The sequence below is a fragment of the Prionailurus viverrinus genome, chromosome B3 (genome assembly GCF_022837055.1).
Source record: "Prionailurus viverrinus isolate Anna chromosome B3, UM_Priviv_1.0, whole genome shotgun sequence".
NCBI classification, from domain to species: domain Eukaryota; kingdom Metazoa; phylum Chordata; class Mammalia; order Carnivora; family Felidae; genus Prionailurus; species Prionailurus viverrinus.
The window spans coordinates 22,294,090-22,314,341 of NC_062566.1; the positions used below are offsets into that span (position 1 = coordinate 22,294,090).

Consider the following 20,252-nt stretch of genomic DNA (forward strand, 5'->3'; position numbering starts at 1 on the left):
TACAATTATGACATCCTCTTGATGAATTGACTCCTTTGACGTTACATAATGACCTTCTTTGACTCTTGTTACGAGAAAGACAGATACCATATGTTTTCACTCTTATGTGGATCCTGAGAAACTTAACAGAAACCCATGGGGGAGGGGAAGGAAAAAAAAAAAGAGGGTAGAGTGGGAGAGACCCAAAGCATAAGAGACTCTTAAAAACTGAGAACAAACTGAGGGCTGATGGGGGGTGGGGGAGAGGGGAGGGTGGGTGATGGGTATTTTGGAGGGCACCTTTGGGGATGAGCACTCGGTGTTGTATGGAAACCAATTTGACAATAAATTTCATATATTGAAAAAATATTAGAATTTTATTTAACAAAAAAAAAGACTCTTGTTACAACTTTCGACTTAAAGTCTATTGTGTCTGATATAAGTACATCTAATCTTGCAATTTTTTAGTTTCCACTTGCATGGAATATCTTTTTCTCTCCCTTCACTTTGAGCCTATGTGTGTCTTTAAAGCTGAAGTCTTCTATAGGCAGCATACAGTTGGATCTTCTTTTTAATCTATTCAGCCACTCTACATCTTTTAATTGGAGAATTTGTTCTTACATTTAAGATAATTATTGATAAGTATGGACTTACTTATGCCATCTTATTAATTGTTTCTGACTGTTTTATAATTCCCTTATTCCTTTCTCTCTCTCTCGCTATCTTCCTTTTTGAATTGATGACTTCCCATTGTGGTATGCTTTCATTCCCTTCTCTTTATTTTTTGTATATCTACTATAGCTTTTTTCCTTATGGTTACCATGAGGCTTAAATAAAATATCTTATAATCATAACAATCTATTTTACACTAACTTCTATTGCATTTTTAAAATGCTAATAGTTTCCCTCCTTTTATATTTTTGTGTCAGAATTTGCCTCTTATTTCTTGTACCCATTAAGAAATTATTATAACTATAATTATTGTTTAACACTTGTTTTTACCTTAACCTTTATACTGAAGTGGTTAACACCTTACCATATTAGATTTACCATAGATTATCATATTAGTATTAGAGTATTCTGAATTTGACTATGTACTTACCTTTACCAATGTGTTGTATATTTTTGTTTTTTTATGTTACTAATTAGCTTCCTTTTTTTCAACTTGAAATCCTTTCAGCATTTCTTTTAAGGTGATGAACTCCTTCAGCTTTTGTTTTTCTGTAAAAGTCTTTATCTTGCCTTAATTTCTGTAGGACAACTTGCAAGATAAAGTATTCTTGGTTGGCAGATTTATTTTTTCCTTAAGTACTTTGGATATATCCTTCCACTCTCTCTCTCTCTGGCCTCCAAGGTTTCTAAGAAATACACTGATAGCTTCATGGTGGTTCCCTTGTATTAGATTTTTTTCTTTTAATGTTCTGTATTTGTCTTTTATTTTAATCAGTTTTATTATAATGTATTTTGGAGAAGATTGTTTTAGAATGAAATGTTGGGGTTACCTATTAGCTTAATGATCTTGAATGTCCAAATCTTCCCCAGATTTGGGAAGTTCTCAGTCATTATCTATTTGATTTAGCTTGTTATCTCCATTTGCCTCTGTTTTCCTTTTGGGACTCTGATAACTGGCAAATTGTTTCTATTAGTAATATTCTCTACATCACATAGATTTCTTCAGTCTTTTTTATTCTTCTTTTATTCTTTTTTAACTGAATAATTTCAAAATCCTGTTCTATTTTACAGATTCTTTCTTTTTCTTTTTCAAGTCTGCTGTTGATGATTTCTATTGCCTTTTTTCTTTTTCTTTTTCTTTTTTTTTTAACTTCTTTCATTTTATCCTTCAGCTCCAGAATTTCTGTTTGGTTCTTTTCTGTAATTTCTATCTCTTTGTTAAAATTCTAATTTTGTGTGTGTGTGTGTGTGTCTTGTTTTCTTGATTTCATTAAATTGTTGTTCTGGTTGTTTTGTAGTTCAATGAGCTTCCTTAAAATAGCTCTTTTGAATTATTTCTTCGGTAAATCATAGATCTTGGTGTTTGGGGTTGGTTTTTGCAAAATTATTGTGTTCTTTATTGGGATCATGTTTCCTTAATTTTTTTATATTCCTTGAAGTCTTGCACTGTTGTCTTTGCATTTGAAGTAGCACTCACTTCCTCCAGTCTTTATGTGCTGACTTTGGGAGAGAAATAGCTTCCATCAGCCTGAGGGATTCTGATTCTTTCTCAGACTTTTTCCATGGGCATGTCTGCTCCCTCTTGTAGCGTAATATTTAAATTTATATGCTTTCTCACAATCCTGAAAAGCCATAGTGGGTGCTCACAGCCTCTCTTTTTCATTACCTAGAGCTGTGCTGAGTCCTCAAGTGTGTAGTTTCTCCCAGGCCCACAGATTTGAGCCAGCTTTCTGTATGTGCTCACTAGCCATTTGCTAAAGATTGCCATTACCACCACTGAGAATGCACCTAGGTAACCAGCCACTGTTGGGGAAAGGAGTGGCATACAGAGCACTAGAGGTACCTGTTGGCCAGTTAGGGAGGTCCAGAGATGAGGTTTCCCAGCCACTTGCAGGCATACCTCCTGATGGAGTCCATGAGATTGTTAGTATAATCTGTGTCCCTTTATTATATCCCATTCCAATCCCTGGCTGCTATTCTCTCAGTGCTTACCACCCTCCAGGCATGCAGCGCAGGACTCAGCACTCTGTGTGAGAGGAGAGAGAAATGGACCTCATTAGCACCATCCCACACAGCTGGAGAAGTCAGGTACTCACAATTTCTCACTTTCCCTGTGGGAGAAATCACAGACCAAGAAGATCTCTCTTGGAACTGAGCTGTGCTACTTTGGGGGTGGGTGATATGAGTAAAGCCAAACTGTTTCTCTTTCCCTCTTCAATGTGTCCAGTCTTGGATTTTTTTTTTTCCTCTAGCAGTGTGCTTCAACATCTCTGTTTGACTCCTGGACTTCCACAAAGGCCTCTCATCTGTGGGTAAACGTCTAAATCAGTGTTCTTCAGAGACTCCCAGATAGTGACCAATAGGGGCTGGAGATAGTTCATAAGCCATTTCTTGGTCCACAGCTGGATCGAGTTCTGTATGCCTATTACCTAATGAATAGTAGGTGTTACTTTTCATGAGTCCCTTGGCAGATGGTGCTAGCAACAGAACAAAAGACAAGTGTGGCTATGGATGAGTTCTGAATCAAACAGAGCTGTTTTTAGGTTCAATGAGTCAGTTGCCTTGGTAAAATCTGGTTTTTTTCAAAATGGCTGTCTTCATTCTTGAATAGCACCAGGATTTCACAGTCTCCTACCTGGATCCCACAGCTCCCACAAAGACACAAAGGTGGCTGGATGCCAAATGAGTGTTGTTAAGAGTGAATATGTTTGAGGAACATCTTATTTGGCCATCTTGTTGATGTCACTCCCCCTTAATTTTTCATTTCTGTCTAACAGATTACCACAAATTTAGTGACTTAAAACAAAATGTTAATTTGTAATTCAACAGTTTATGTGAGTAAAAAGCAATGGATTTGCCTTAGCTGTGTCCTCTATTTAAGCTGTCATAGCTTACAATTGGGGTATTCTCATCTGGAGGCTTGACTAAGGAAGAATCTACTTCTAAACTTATTAGGTTGTTGGCATCATTTATTATTTGTAGCCATAGAGTTACAAGACTAAAAGAAGAATCTCTCTTCAGGAAAGTCCCAGTCCTTCAAAGGGTTTTCACCTGATTGAGTCATGCCCATCCACAGTCTCTCTTTGGATTTGCTTGAAATCAACAGATCTCAATATCCATTCACCTGTACTATATAAAGTAATCTGATCAAGGAAGTCAGAGGTTACATTCTATTGGCTAAAACAAAATCACAGGTTCTTCCCACACTCAAACTGAGAGAAATGTACAAATGTGTGATTAATTTGAGGTCATTTTAGGGTGGGTCTTCCAGTTTTAATGATTAAGATAGTATGGTAATTGTGCAGAAATTGACATGCAGAAACAGATCCATACATATCTGGATGCATGAATAAAACAGATCCATACTTATAAGGATATGTGAGGTGGCACTGAAGATGAATGAGGGTAGCAACAAATGATATTATGACAACTGATCATGGAATTTAAAATTTTCAATTTGAAGAACGATCAGCTACATATAAAAATAAAAATAAAACTTGTAGACAAAAACAGTACAATATATGATCTTAGGTTAGGAAACAGATTCTCAAGGATAAGACAACAGCACTAACAATAAAATAAAAGCTTGATAAATTTAATTCCTTAAAATCAAGAATTTATTTTCATGTACGAATGTCAAAAGCAAAAGAATAAGGTAAGTTTTCCCAGGGCAAACTTGAAGATTAAAATGGAGAAGATTAGGCTTCTTTTATACATAACATTGCTGATTACCACACCTTAGCTGACTTTTAAGAGGTATTAACTTAGGATATTTTGAAAGGAGACCAAGAGAAAATACCACTGTAAGGCAGAGAGAAGGCAAGGCCATCAGAAGGAGAGTAAGTCTGGAGAAATAACAATGATATTTAAAAGAGATTCAAAGGAAGTTTTGTTGCCTAAGGAGAAATAAATAAATAAGGTTATCTATGACATGGAATAAGTACTGATTTATAATAGTTCTCTCTGGGAACAATGCTGGGGTAAATTATGGAAGATGTGGCTAGTCTTCAGCCTTGAAGGAACTTTCTGCATGTTATTAATCTTTGTACTTCCAAATTCATAAAACATAGTATTAGCTTAATAAATGTTTATTTCTTAAATGTGTATTGACTGCCTACTCTGTGCCATTGTGCTAAAAAGTAGTACTACACATGCTGTCTCAAAAAGTAATCAATGATTTCATATATTTTTCCTTACATTGGCTCAGGGAAAGAAAGTCACAAAAATGAACTATTGGCAAAAAGAGCCATTTTTTTTTTCTTTTAAATCCACTGGGCCCAAGATGACTTTTTACCTTGATGGATCAGAGAAGTTTCTCATTCTCTCCCCAACTATTTCTATGCCATTTTTCCCCCAGAAAGTGGGCACCAGGCACATTCCAGGGTAGACTATGGAAATCTCTGTGGTTGCTAGATCCTTATTATTGCCATAAGAGTCAACCAAGACTCCAGGTACCTTTGTTTGAAAAGAATTGATCACAGAAAATCAAAACCATTCTGGTCCAGTTTGTAAACTGCATTAGGAAAGCTGCACATTGATCATGGTGCATGATTAAACATCACAGAGAGGGAAAGAAAGCTTCCAAGGAGCATGAGGCAGGACCTGAGACTTCACACCCAAGTTGGAGTAGACCGGGTCCATGGGTGTATGTGAGTGTCTATGTATGTGGATGTATATGTGTGGATATATGTACACTTGCAGAAAGGGAGAAGATAGAAGGAACAACATCATTCTTCAATTAAGAACCCTAAAGCTAATGACAAATATAATTTACTCATGCACTTGACCTGTCTGAGAAACTTTTCAGCCACTTATTTACAGATATAGGGAAGGGCTTTCACCTCCTCTGAGGACATATTATACCTCAGGCCTACATAAACCAATTAAGTGTGTACAGAAATATGTGATGTAACTAGAAATTAGGATCCCATGGCCTTTTCCTTCCAATTTAGGATGAGTGGTATAATGGCTATGTGTTGGTCTTCTTGTGAGGGGCAGTGGGCCTAGAACCCACAATTCCTCCTGCTTCTCTTCCCCAGCTATTTGTATCCTATGGAAGCTGGAAATTTGGAACCATGAAGTTCCCTGGAACTGCATTTTGGAGTGTGTCCCAAAACCTCACCAAGAGCCAATTAACTTATAGACTCAGGCTCCAGAATGAGTCCCTGACATTCCATCTCACTTTCATACCTGATGATGGGACATTCGGCAGATCTCTGAGTTAGTCAAAGGTATATGTTGAGTCCATTTACCTTAGGTATATATAGAGTCCATTTACCTTAGGTTGGGGGAAAGCAGAGAGATTTGCTAAAATGAATTGTGTATCTGCTCTGGAATTGTCCCTCTTTATCTTTCTCAGGAACTTACAATGGTAGCTGAAGAAACTATTCAACTGTTTGGATATTCTGTTGGGGCTATGTTCATAACTACTAGAGTGATTTATTATGTTTGTTTTTTCTGTCTACTGTTTGTTTTCTCTTTGGTTTTTAACTGAAATTTTATGTAAAGGTTAAAAGTTATTTCAATATTGCACATAATTCAACAATATTTCCCCAGGAAATTATGTAATTTAGCATTCATATTAGAAATATATCTTTGTGTCCTTTGATTGCTTCAGGTTAATCATTCTGATTCCTTTGCATTGAAATGCTAATTTGCTTAAAATTTTAAATGTTTCTCAGAAAATGATCTCAACATTGATGTTTCTATCAACCATCCTGAATATTGCTACAACAGAACACTACAAAAAGAATTCTAATTATTGAAAGGCAGTTTTTATATGGGCTCAATATAGTCTCCTTGTCAATCTTTTAAACTAAAAATGGAAATTTCATTATGATCTTTTCAATAAATAAACACTAATCAATTGTTTATCATTAAGTAACACTGGTTAAAAAAATGATATATTCTATAACCCAACCAGTTTTTTGGTCTGGAAGAATATACTAGTAATTATAAAAATGAATGAATAACAGTTGTCAGGAAAGGCTCAGTGAGGACTTCATGGTGAACTAAATGCTTTCTAAGCTGAGATTTGAAGGTGGGTGGAACTACTGGGATGCAGGGGAAAAGAAAAGAAGAGCATCCTAGGTAGATGAGAAGAAACTTAATGACCCATGGAGAAAAATCTTGGTATGTCTGAGGACCTGGGGAGAATCTGATTTCCAGAGTGCAGAGACTATAGGGAAATGAGTATTGCATGCAGAATAGTAGAGACCATACTAAAGTCATGACAATAATAAAAAGGTAGCAAGATGATGGTGAAGGATTATAAGGAAGGGGATATAATGATATTTGTGTTTTATAATGATCCTTTTGATGGTAGGACATAGAACGGTCTGGAGTGGAAAAGGACTGGTTGTTAGGAGATAGGCCAGGGACTATGAGAGAATCTGGTACTTGCGGGGAAAGGAATTGAGAGCAATGCAGGAATTGAATAAGGGAAAAGAAGTGACAGGTGGTTTCTGGACTTGTGCCTTGAATAGAGAGAAGGACCTGGCTTAGATGAGAGAACAGCCTGGTGTGGGGGATATGATAGTTCAGGTCTGGACACTGAATTTCAGGTGCTGAAAGACAATCCAGTATGTTGAAGAATGAAAAAGTCAAATGGGAAGAGAGGGATAGACATCCTCTCAGCAGGAGGTTATGCAGAAAAGATACAAAATAGAGATGATTTTGGAATAAAATGTCTCATGTGTTAAGCATGCAACTTCTCCTTATCCACCAGGAATCTTATGGAATCTCTAGTAACAACTATTTTCCTCCCAACTCTTTTATGGTGTAGCTTTGCTGTAGTAGGAGGAAGCAAAGTCATAAAATGATTTCTTCTTTTTGTTTTCTGGGTTGGCACAGCCTAACTGCTGGAGTCATGAAAGGATAACATCAACCTAAAAATATCGAGTAAAACATAAAGTACAAGATTGATAAGCTAAAATTATGCTATAAAAATAGAAATATAAAATTGTTACACAAATTTATGTATGAAAGCTTATGTATAGCTCTGTTACTATTGAAAAAAACAAAATGACTATGGATCTACTTGAGGATGGATTTTGCTATGTTACTGTTGCAGGATTTTTTTTTTTTTTTTTAACCACAATACCCGGATTTGTTTTCTCGCTGCTTTGAAGAATTAAGACGTGGACACAAAACGAGCAGCAGGCAAAAGTTTATTAGAATATAAGATTAGAAAGTAAGAATAGTAGGAAAGCTCTCTTTACAGAAAGGAGACATTCAAAAATGAATGCCTGCGACACTAGGCAAGTGTCCTTGCTTTAAAAGGTTTTGGTTAGCCCTCCCCTCCCCTTCCCTTTCCCCTTGTTCCTTCTCAGGTTCTGCCCTTACCCTCTGGATGACTCTGGGTGCTGGATGACTCATGGGTTGTCCATTCTGGATTGGCTCATTTCCATTAAAAGCAGGGGGGGGGGGGTTGTCTATGGTCACACCTAGGTCTTTCCTTAAATTCCTAAGGGAAACCTGAGAGGGAGTAGGTGGGGTCTGTTACATTCTTAAGAGGAGCTTTATGCCTGGGGGCTTTTCCTGTGGTCAGACACTCCCAGAATTTTTCCAAATACGTGTTTTTCCCTAACCGGGGGCCTCAGGTCCTCATCTTTCACTCTCTGCCTACTGAATCCTATCTTCTTCTATCATATTACCCCTGATTTTAAACACGCAACACACAGATGGACTCAAGCTTGTTATGTAATAATATAGCTCGTTATGTAATAATATGTCAAAGAATAGATGCACATATCTGTCTCCTCTATCGATTAATATGTTTGTTTGTGTGTCTTTTCCGGTGACCAGTAAAATGCCTTGAAAGCCATAGATAAAATAAAGTTTAAAAAAATTAAGTTTAAGAACACCAGCATTTTGACCTTTTTTCACAACTTACTACTGTAGTTGTATATTTTTATCCAAGTCATATATTTAACAAAATTATTGCCCCTGAATTATTTTTTAACCAAAGAAAGTTGTCTTACTTTTTGACAATACTTTATTACAGGTGATTATGTTGTCATGACTATATATTTTGAATTGAGTAGAAGAATGGGATACTTCACTATTCAAACATACATTCCCTGTATACTGACTGTGGTTTTATCCTGGGTGTCATTTTGGATCAAAAAAGATGCTACACCAGCAAGAACAGCATTAGGTGAGTTAAAAAACAAACAAACAAACAAAAAACAAAAAACTCTTCCACCATTTTGTATAATATTAACACAGAAGTATTCATAAAAATACTTACAGTGAAAAAGACTTTAGTCAAATGTACTTGGATTGCTTTAAGTAGTCAAGTTAGACTCTTCTTTCTGACAATAGAATTCTATGTGTGCCACTTAAAATCAGTTGGGGTTGGGAATTCAGAACAAATCAATTGCATCATTGATACTCTAAGGATGATGTCAATCATAAAAATGTAGTCATGTCCTGTGAATCTGTCATGCTGAAAATCTCATTACATCAGTGTACGGACACACAACTTTTCATGCACTTTTGAAGACTGAAGACACGATATCATTAAATAGTCTCTCAATAACAGAAGAGATTGTCTATAGCAACTTTACCATCAAACAAGAAAGTGATCATTCTTTTCAGCTATAATCTACACACTAAATCTCAAAGTCTTCATGAATTTTCCTCTGACCCCCCCCAAAAAGTCCTCTTAATAAAACATTAAATTTCAGTGGTTTTAGAATTGTGTAACATTTTATATCAATTTTTCTTTATGACAGGAATATTACCTAACTTTCAATATTTTGACCTGTGAAAACACGTAATATATATTAAATATATAGTTGTTTTCCCAGAAAAATGTCTTTCAGAAAAAAGAGGGAGCTGCCCCAATTTTAAAATCCTTGCAAAATCTCTCACATTACATGTTGCTTTTTCTGTATTCATTTTATTCTGTTTGTTCAACAACAAAGTACTGGTTGAGCAAAAAAAAACCAAAAAACAAACAAAAAAAACTAACCTGTAATATCTGTTGCCAGTGTTAGTTTTGCATACTTCTAGAAAATGCATAATAAAATTGGTAAATCACCCAGCAAAGTTACAACACAAATTTAGTAATTGTTCTTGGGGTTATGACCTCACAATTACAAGTGCCAGGTAAGCATGACTTTAAAAATCAGCTTCAAAACAATATAATATGTAGTATTGGTTGCACAACTTGAGACTATGAAAGTCCTGTCAAAGAGTTACCACTATGGCATTAAGGGGCTAGAGATACTAGAAATACATAATGCTGGAAGATAAGATAATATATTTACACTCCAGAAGAGTGAAGAAATGTCATTAACACCAGAATATTTAGTTGAGACACCAGAAAGACTGTGCTTAAAACTAAAGGGGCACTTGTAGGACTGCTTTGAATAAAGTTTAAATCAAGCCATGAGAAGATCAAGGAGAACAATTAGTAAATTAACTATCTGCCAAAAGAAAGCATTTAACATGCTTTTAAAAAGGATAGCATAGGGGCGCCTGGGTGGCGCAGTCGGTTAAGCGTCCGATTTCAGCCAGGTCACGATCTCGCCGTCCGTGAGTTCGAGCCCCGCGTCGGGCTCTGAGCTGATGGCTCAGAGCCTGGAGCCTGTTTCCGATTCTGTGTCTCCCTCTCTCTCTGCCCCTCCCCCGTTCATGCTCTGTCTCTCTCTGTCCCAAAAATAAATAAACGTTGAAAAAAATAAATTTAAAAAAAAAAAGGATAGCATACTTCATAATCTTTGTAAGGTGTCATCCACAAGATTGAGTATATAATAAAAAATTACTAGACATTCTTAGAAGCAGGAAAATGTGACTCATGATCAAGAAAAAAAAGTCAATATAAAAAGACAACTCTGATTTTGAGTCAGCAGACATGGGCTTTAAAGCAGCTATTTTAACAATGTTAAAGGACTTAGAGGAAAATGTAATGTTAGTGAATGAACAGATGGGTAATCTCAGCAAATAAAGTATATTAAAAAGTAAATTCTAGAATGAAATGTATAATAGTTGAATTGAAAAATTCATTAAATGGGCTTAAGAGCAGATTCAAGAGAGCAGGAAAAAAGTTCAGGCATAATTGAAGACCATCATACAAAATTTAGCTAATCTGAAGAAGACAGGGATAAAAGCTTTTAAAACATAAATCCCAGTGGTCTGTTGGACAATATGAAGATGTATAACATAGCTGTAACTGATGTTACAGAATGAGATAAAATAAAATAAGATAAAAATTTTTGAAGAAATGAAGTTAAAAATCCCCAAATTTAATGAAAAAATTCCTACCTAGATATTCTGTAGGCATGACATGGTCACCATATTTTTTTTTAAGTTAAATTGGATATTCATTACAAAATCTTTTTTTGTATAAAAATACACCTGCCATCAGTGTAGACTTTTCAAGTTTACACAGCATTTTTTAAAATATTTATTTATTTTTGAGAGAGAGAGAGCACAAGTAGGGGAGGGGCAGAGAGAGATCGGGGGACAGAGGATCCCAGGCACACTCTGTTCTGACAGCAGAGAGCCAGATGAAGGGCTCAAACTCATGAACCATGAGATCATGACCTGAGCCAAAGTCAGATGCTTAACCAACCTGACTGAGCCCCCCAGGTGCCCCAAGTTTACACACCATTTTTACATGAAGCATGGCAACTTTCCCACCTACAGTAAGGAGGCATTCCATTTTCACCGTACTGATTAAAGAAACAGATTCAAAGAAAGTAAGTGACTTTACATGACCAAATGCTGAGAAGGCTGAGAGCAAGGCAGGGGGCTTTGACTTCCAGGTCATTATCTTTTACACATGGTTAACTTGTCCACCCTGTGCTGTTAGCTTCATCCTCCAAATGGCCCTGGCTACCCTCCCTGAGGAAGTAAGGGAGGCATTCACTACACAGGAGCTATGATGCTACAGTAAAGGTGGGAACTAATGTGCATTTATCTATCATGTCTACCTAATCACTGAGTATTACTGCCTGGCAGATATTTTATAGTACTCTCAGCCACACAGGTAGTGAGTGTTAATGTCCATATTCCTGTGATTCCAGGATCCATGTCACTAGCCTGCGTGTCCAACAGCTCTAGCAGGTTCTGATTTCTCAGGAGCTCATCTAGGGTAGAATTAGCCTTAACTTGTTTTGCATAATAATTATCCAGTCATTTCATTCTTTTTCATGTTTCATAGCCTTCATCCTCTTTTCGTTTCTTTTTCCTTTTATACCATCCATCACGTGGGTGTCTCTTTTCTAAATCTTTTCCACAGTCTCTGAATCTTTAGAATTGACTCACTAAGTATTAAAATAGTCAAAGTCAGACCAACACTAAGTATTATGAATTAACTAATTGATCAATGAATCAACACATTCCATTCGAATGCCTAAAATGTGTTAGGCACAATTCTTGCTGACAGGTAAGCAAAGATGAGCAAGATACAGTTTTGCTTGTAATGATCACACAATTTATTCAGGGAGACAGACATGCAAAAACCATAAAGACATATGCAATTATCTATGCTAATGTAGAAATGAGGTACATAGAAGGCACAAGATAGTGCAGATTCACATTATCAACTCTGAGGTGCATGCAATAGGACCTCAGAAAAAGTGGTACTTCATCTTGGTCTTAAAGAAGGGTGGGAGTTCACAAATTGCATAAAGAAAAAGCAAGAAAGGAAATGGTTTATTTGGCAAAAGAATACTGTGAGATGTGGAACAGAGAAAATGTCTGGGGGACTGCAAACTGTATCACTTAAAAAATATTTAAAAGAGAAAATATGAGACAATTTGAGAATTTCTGAATAAATTGAAAGGTGTTGACTTAATTCAGGTACTTTAATGTTTTTGTGAAGACTATGGTAAAAGCTCTATGGAAATGTTTGCAAAATTGCATAGACATTAAAAATAAAGTATTATTACATTTATCCAATGTCAACGAGGATTTACCTAAAAATAAAACACTGTTGGAGTGGAGGAATTTTGTGTGGTTCCTTTTACAACTTGATAACTATCCCCTGTACAGGCATCACCACAGTGCTGACCATGACCACGCTTAGCACCATTGCCAGGAATTCCTTGCCCCGTGTGTCCTATGTGACAGCCATGGACCTCTTTGTGACTGTTTGCTTCTTATTTGTCTTTGCTGCTCTGATGGAGTATGCCACCCTCAACTACTATTCAAGTTGTAGAAAACCAACTACCACTAAGAAGAAAACATCGGTAAGTTCCAGTAGCAAAGATTTTCTGGAAAGGTAGGGGAAGGATAGTTTGCAATAAATAATCCTTATTCCTAAGGATCTTCTACACTGTTATATAAATAGCTAATTCAACAAGACATTAAAAAAAAGACAAATATTCTGAAGATATGAATATAACCATAAAGTACCTCTTCAACTTTACCTATAGTGACATGGATTGATGTAATCACACATGAATGATTTCTCTTAACTAAGGTGATCTGTAATGCAGATTTCCATAGAAGTTTTCTAATTGTTTTTTTCTGGTTTTCTTGTAGTTATTGCATCCAGATTCCTCAAGGTGGATTCATGAGCGAATAAGCCTACAAGCCCCCTCCGTATGTATAGCATTGAAGGTGCAAATATTTCTGAGAACTCTTTTAAATTAAGATTGAATATGTTATTGTTTATGTATGCATATATTGAAGAACAATGAGTGTTGCACATACTCCTTTCAAAAGTGTGTATACTTTTTTTTAAATATGCAACTTAGAAAATTTGGAAAATGAACAAAATAATCATAATCCTTCTACTCAGAGATCAGCATATACATACATATTTCTGCTTTGTAACTCAAAAATATGTTATGAATAAGTTTCTGCATTATAATATTATTTTATAGGATCATTTTAATGATTGAATTATATGCAATGATTGACGCACAGATAGTCGTGGCTGGAAACGGAGCTAATACACACCGTTTCACTTGTATATATATTCTTATCATTGCAGTTTTTGTATATACCTGTGACTATTAATATAATTTCCTATAAGCAAAATGGCTGGGTCAGAAGAGTTGCTTGGCTCCATTAGCAATGTGGGACACCCACCACCCAGAACTCTCCTTGCATTAGGTTTGATAGACAAACAGAAAAATGGCTCCTGCAAAATGTTCCTTTATCATTTCTTTGATTACTGACAAAGTTGAATATATTTCACTTGTTTATTTTTTTACTCGCATTTCTATTACTGTGAATTGCTTTTTATGTCTTCTTTTATGTAAGTTTTTTATATAACATTTATAACTTATTTATGTCTTAACTTTTTTAAAGTTAAAAGTAACTATCTGCCAGTTACTTATATCATATATTATGTACATTATATTTTATATAACATAAAATTTATATACTCGCATACAGAATAATTAAGCATATTAATATGTTTTTTAAGTAGTTTTATTCCAGTTTTATGGCCATGTTGTCACTGTCATTTCTTATGCTTTTCTCCACATGTATTAAGTCTCCTGTTGCCAAATCTATCAGTGTTTCCTTTTGTGGTCTCTGCCTCTTGTGTCCTCTTTGGGAAGGTCCTCCCTACCCTCAGAATGATCTAACTCCCGTCACTTTCTTTTGAGCACTTACTGTGTTTGACCCTATGTTGTAAGTGCTTTCATGTGTGAGTTCATGTAACCTCACCCATTCTACTAACAAGGAAGCTGAAATACGGAGAAATTAAGCCCTATAAATATTGATGAAGGTTCAACAATTTATAATATTATTAAATTTAATTAGTAATGCATCTGAATTTTAAGTATATGGCTTGAAGTAAGAATTTAACTTTTGAAAAATAGAGAAATGTCTTAAAATTACTGATGTGAGCTACCCTTTTATCATATAACAAAATTTATATATAACTACTTGTATTCCTTTATACTAATTACACTGAATGCTTTATGCCCACCTATATACCATACATGGTTTTCTAACTCCTGATCAGTAATTTATGTTTAGTGCCTTTCAACATGTTTTTTAAAAGTGACTGCTTGGTTATCTATACTCTGAAAGTGTATCATTTTAGTTCTGACAGAGGTGAGTGCTGAAGCCACTTTTATAGCTGTGGGAAGCCACAGAGAACTACAGATTTGCCAGCAAATGCTTCCAAATAGCAACAGACTGAAAAGTAATGGAAAGGGTTGGGAATGGGGATGCTGTAAACAAAGACAAGTCAGAACACATATCGTGAGGCCTAGAAACCACATTATCACACACAGCCAGGGAGCTGGGAGTGGAAGAAGAAATATTGACACCTTTCATATACAAAAGATATTGCCAAAAATCTTTTACATAGCAAATAATAATAATAATAATAAATTTTCACAAAATCAGAATTGTTTTCTTTTGTTTTTAAGAGGAAAAGTGTAATGACCTTGAAGAAAGTACATAGAAAAACAACTCAGAGAGAAAGGGCTCCAGGCCAGGTGAGAAGACACAGAGAGATCTTAAACAAAAGTTCATAAAGTAGCCAAAGAAAAAGGGAATTTTCCAGGGTGCCTGGGTGGTCCAGACCATTAAGCCTCTGCCTTTGGCTCAGGTCATGGTCTCATGGTTCCTGAGCTCAAATCCTGTGTCAGGCTGTGTGCGAACAGTGCAGAGCCTGCTTGGGATTGTTTCTCTCTCTCTGCCTCTACCCTACTTGTGCTCTCTCTCTCTCTCTCCCTCAAAATAAATAAACTTAATTTTTTTTGAAAAAAAAAAGGGAATTTTCAAACTTTTCATGAAAATTGTCAATGTATTCAATTCTATGTTGAAAGATCCACAGGGTTAGGCTAGTTAAGGGTCCCTCTATCACCAACATCTGCAGAGATGATCAGTCTCCGAGCAATGAGGGAGAGGAGGCAGGCCCCACTAACACTCATGCATGCACTTTGGGTCAAGCTGTTCGAACATCTCTGTGCCTCAGTTTCCTAACCTGTAAAATGCAAAGCTAACCACTTCATATGTGCAGTAGAACTTGCCACCCAGGAAGCACAGGTTTCCAGGGAAGTCAAGGGACTGCATCATACATGCAGGCAAAGCAGGAGTGAGTCAGGCTGTAGGTGACCTTGGAGATGCATTAATTAAAATCTCCATTTTGAGCCCAGTTTGAAATTTTTATGATAAGTGAGAGATATACATTTTAAAAAGTATGTAAGCAGTTTAACATATGGCTGTTAATAATATCTTCAATAATAGAATAATAATATCTTCAATATTATAAGATGCAATTAATTTTATTCCATATTTATTTACTTATTTATTAAAAGCCCTCAATTATTAGATCAGGTTTATTTATGTTTCAGTAATCAGGAGTTTTTAGTTTGTTAAATGAAGAAGTGAATAGGGTTTCCTTGCCTCCAGAAACCCGGCTGCTTATTTGCCTGTAGCTCCTTGATCACCCTTTAGATCTCTAAGGAGCTGACCCCACCCTTTCAGAGCCTTCTGATGCCCATTCTGAGTCAACATCTTCCTTTGGGCCTGTCCTGCCAGTAATGGCCATGCTTCTCATCTGTATGTCACTACACAGGGACAAAGTGTTGATGAAATGAAAGGATGAATATCTGGCTGAACACTGTCAAAACACATATGCAATTACTTTAAAAAGGCAGATGTTTCCAACTGAATCTTGCCAAAAAGATACCGATTCCTCAAATGCACTGAAATACAGAAGGAATCAACTTTTTGTTTTTCTGCAACCACCCCCCCCCCACGGATTTTTATACCCACTCAGGTTTAAGAACTATTAACCTTGAGGAGATGTGTCCACAGTAGAGCCTATGGAACAACAAAGCTTTCATTTCTATCATTGCCCAAAGGTGTGGAAGAAGGTAGAAGGTTTTCCATGATGCTCCTGACTGGTCATTGGTATGTGTGGAGTAGGCAATGCTTAGTGAACATGTGGTCTGGGATGTCTCACTTTGGGTTGGACCTCACACACAAATACTTCTGAATTAAAAAGATGCCCCAAAGCTTACCAATAGGGACACTGAGTGCTATACGCTTTTACCTGCTTTTCTCTGGTTTTCGGCTCCACATAGCTATGAGCATATTCAATCAAACTAAAATCCAGAAGTAGAAGAAAAGATGTACACTGTTTCCTTGTAAAAATAGTTTTGGGTAAAAATACAGTTGACCCTTAAAAAATATAGTTGAACCTTGAATAATGCAGGGATTAAGGGCACTGCCCTTTCTCCCCCCCACACACACAGTCAAAAATGTGTATATAACTTTTGACTCTCCAACAACTCAACTACTAATAGCCTATCATTGAGTGGAAGCCTTACCGATAACATAAATAGTTGATTAACATATATTTTGTATGTTATATGTACTATATACTATATCCTTACATTGATGTAAACTAGAGAAAAAAAGATTAAGATTAAAAAAAGATTAAGGAAAAGAAAATACATTAACAGTACTGGACTTGTATTCATTGAAAAAATTTGCATATTAGTGGACTTGCACAATTGAAATCCATGTTGTTAAAGGATCAGCTGCATAAGAGGTATTCACGATACTTTCCAATGAATTTTGGAAGGTCTCTCTCCCCAAGCAAGGAACAACAGATCTAGCCAGTAAGCTGAGAACTGGGTTTGTGTGTTCACCTCTCCCTTGATTTCAGCTTTCACTACTTCCATTGGCACACTTCAGTTCCTCAGTTCAACCAGCACAAATAAAACTAAAGCAGAAAGGCAACTATAATCCTTAATACTCTCACATTATTCGGTCAAATTTAGAAATATAACCTCTTAACAGACTTCAATTTAATACATAATTCATAGTTATCTGGAAGAGCTCAAACAAGTGCCTGAGGAATTGGCAAGTCTATATGAAGACACTTCTCAAGGTTAAGAGTGATTCATCTCATTTATGAGTGAACGTAAGTCACCCCCTCTCCTATACAGGCCCTACACTGACTTTTCCATGTCAGGAAGAGAGCTTGGGAAATAGAAAATAAAACATTCCAATTGTACACATTTTTGGCTATTTCTCTATATGCGACAAATGGTGTCTGGCCACCACACACTGAAAACTCATTTTTTACCTTAATTACATTGAACAAGAAGATTCTGCCATCAGTCTTATAATACCATATTTTTACTACTTACTAATTAGGGAAAAACAAATTTATCTCTCCACATTTCAATATATGTAGTGCTTAATATTTGGGGATTATATACAATATGTACATATTTACTCCAAATCAACAGAAAAGTAGGCAGAACAGAGACTTGAAATGGTTAATACATATCTGAAAATGTGCTCAGCTTCCCTCACCAGCAATTTGAGATATGCAACTTTTGAAAGCTGCATTGTACTTTTTTTGTATTGGATTTTCAAATATTTAATTGGCAGACTGAACTCTAAAAGACTGAAATGTCCAGTTCAGGGATGGGGGATGTGTGGGAATAGGCATGGCATTATCCTCCTTATTTGGTGGACAGATATAACATGCACCTAATTGCTAGATTTATCTCAGGCTGTTCTTATTGCATTCATGATGATTCTTGTGTTGTTCTTATTGCCTACAGAACTATTCTCTCCTTGACGTGAGGCCCCCACCACCTGCAATGATCACTTTAAACAATTCTGTGTACTGGCAGGAATTTGAAGATACCTGCGTCTATGAGTGTCTGGATGGCAAAGACTGTCAGAGCTTCTTCTGCTGCTATGAAGAATGCAAATCCGGATCTTGGAAAAAAGGGCGTATTCACATAGACATCTTGGAGCTGGACTCATATTCTCGGGTCTTTTTCCCTACATCATTCCTGCTCTTCAACTTGGTCTATTGGGTTGGATACCTGTATCTCTAAATATTTCTGTGGTGATGAGTAAAGAGCACTAGATTTCACTCTTTACTTTCACTGTCCCCAGACCAGTAGTGACCAATTGGAGTAGGAAGGAAAAACACTGCTCAGTTTATCTGAAGTTATACATTACCTTTGAGCAGCACCGGAGTACCTGGCAACCATTTCTATTATGCATTTCACACTCACACACATGCGTGCGCACACACACATTAATTGAGTTTTAAAGTGATATTCTTGCTAATCCCTTATTGAATCTGTAAGTTGGTGATGTTTATGAATGGTTTTTGGATATTGGAAACAGTTGCCAATTGTCATTGCAAGGAAATCTGTAAAACATGTAAGCAAATATCCAAGAAGCTCTCTTATGCCAAGACCCCTTCTATATCTTTCCTTAGCAACTCTTAGGAGCACCAGTGCCCACATGTGTGGAGTCACTGCTTGCTGGGACACACTCATGTTGACCTCATCCCCGTGTTCCTGGACAGTCTGAGTTCAAGTATGAACTGCAGTGAGTTTTGACCTGGTTTCCTCTCTTTGTGACCTCTTTTACTCTGGAACTATCATTGTTACCTAGAATTTCTTTATTTAATAATCTCACCCTAGGTTTAGGAAGGGTGTATATGCATTATCCACAAGTTTCCAGTTGAGAAAAAAATATGATTTGAAAAATTCTCATGTTGCTGAATTCAATGATGTTGATTATCTCTGAACATCAGAAGGTTATTACTCTATTCCAAACTACTAAAAGTAAGCAGTATTTTAACTTTGGGTTCTTGGATTAGTTCAGTTGGAGTTAAACATTTTACCTTAAGAGTTGTGTTTTGTTAGACCAAAACACAACCCCAGAGTATGTATCTTTTGTATGTTATGCTATTACAGGTTCAATGGTTATCTTCATCTTGCAAAGACAAGTATACAGCACTCATAAGCCCTTGTCGTGAAAATGTTTTCCAAAGTGTGAAAGAAATATAGATGGAATTTAAATTTTTCATAGTTATAATTAACTTTCAAGTCAAATCAACTTTAGATGCAAAAAAAGGGCAATGGCTATCATCAATGATATATTTTGATGAACAAAATTATTTTATACTTTGAGATATGAATATGTAGCAAAATCCCAAAGAAAAAAATCCCCTGAAATTATTACTCTTTTGATATTTTTATAACACAAAACTAACTTAGTTCTTGATGTTAGTTCTTTGTTATAACTGGATACCAGTATGTAACTTCACAAGACTCTTCAGAAGCCTCCCACCTTTGATAGGAAAAACAGTCCCACCAGTCATTAATAATGCTTTGGCATTATTAAAATTTTGGTACTAAAATTTTTCTACCAGTATCTCTGTACTTCTCATCTTTCTCACCCATAAAATTGAATTAATTTTATTGGAAACCATAAAATTTTATTTTAATTATCTATTGTAAGTACAATTATTACTCAGAAAAAAGGTAAAATAATACACAGAGAGAATATATAAAAGTGCTAATTTCACATAATTTACTGGATTAAGATAAGACATAAGGGGATGGGAGTGGAAGAGGCTAGAAAAGTAAAATATAAATCGGTTTATATTTATGAAACATCATTCATATCAAGTGAATGCAAATACATTGGTATGATCACCCAGCTTTCAAGAACTGAATCTATATAGTGTGAGACACCCAAGTCTTCAGCTTTTCTTCCTGTCATCTCCCTGACTTTGATTTAATAGTGGCTACATAGGCCACAAGCCAATTTGGTTCTATTTAGCAAATTCAATTTAAAACATAAAATAATATTTGTGGAGAAACAAGTTGAACCTATTGGCTTAT

The 20,252-nt window shown here is 36.0% G+C and overlaps 1 protein-coding gene across 2 annotated transcripts in view; it reads left to right on the forward strand.

The window, feature by feature from the left end:
- GABRG3 (gamma-aminobutyric acid type A receptor subunit gamma3) overlaps positions 1–18,443 on the forward strand; it is a 704,379-nt gene extending 685,936 nt beyond the window's left edge. The window contains exons 7-11 of one of the 2 annotated variants that reach the window (XM_047864203.1): positions 8,657–8,809; positions 12,658–12,854; positions 13,150–13,209; positions 15,000–15,068; positions 18,162–18,443. In XM_047864203.1, coding sequence (XP_047720159.1) covers positions 8,657–8,809; positions 12,658–12,854; positions 13,150–13,209; positions 15,000–15,068; positions 18,162–18,443 — 761 coding nt within the window. The remainder of the gene's footprint in view (positions 1–8,656; positions 8,810–12,657; positions 12,855–13,149; positions 13,210–14,999; positions 15,069–18,161) is intronic. The other variant, XM_047864204.1, reaches the window with a different exon arrangement.
- Positions 18,444–20,252: the final 1,809 nt, after the last annotated feature.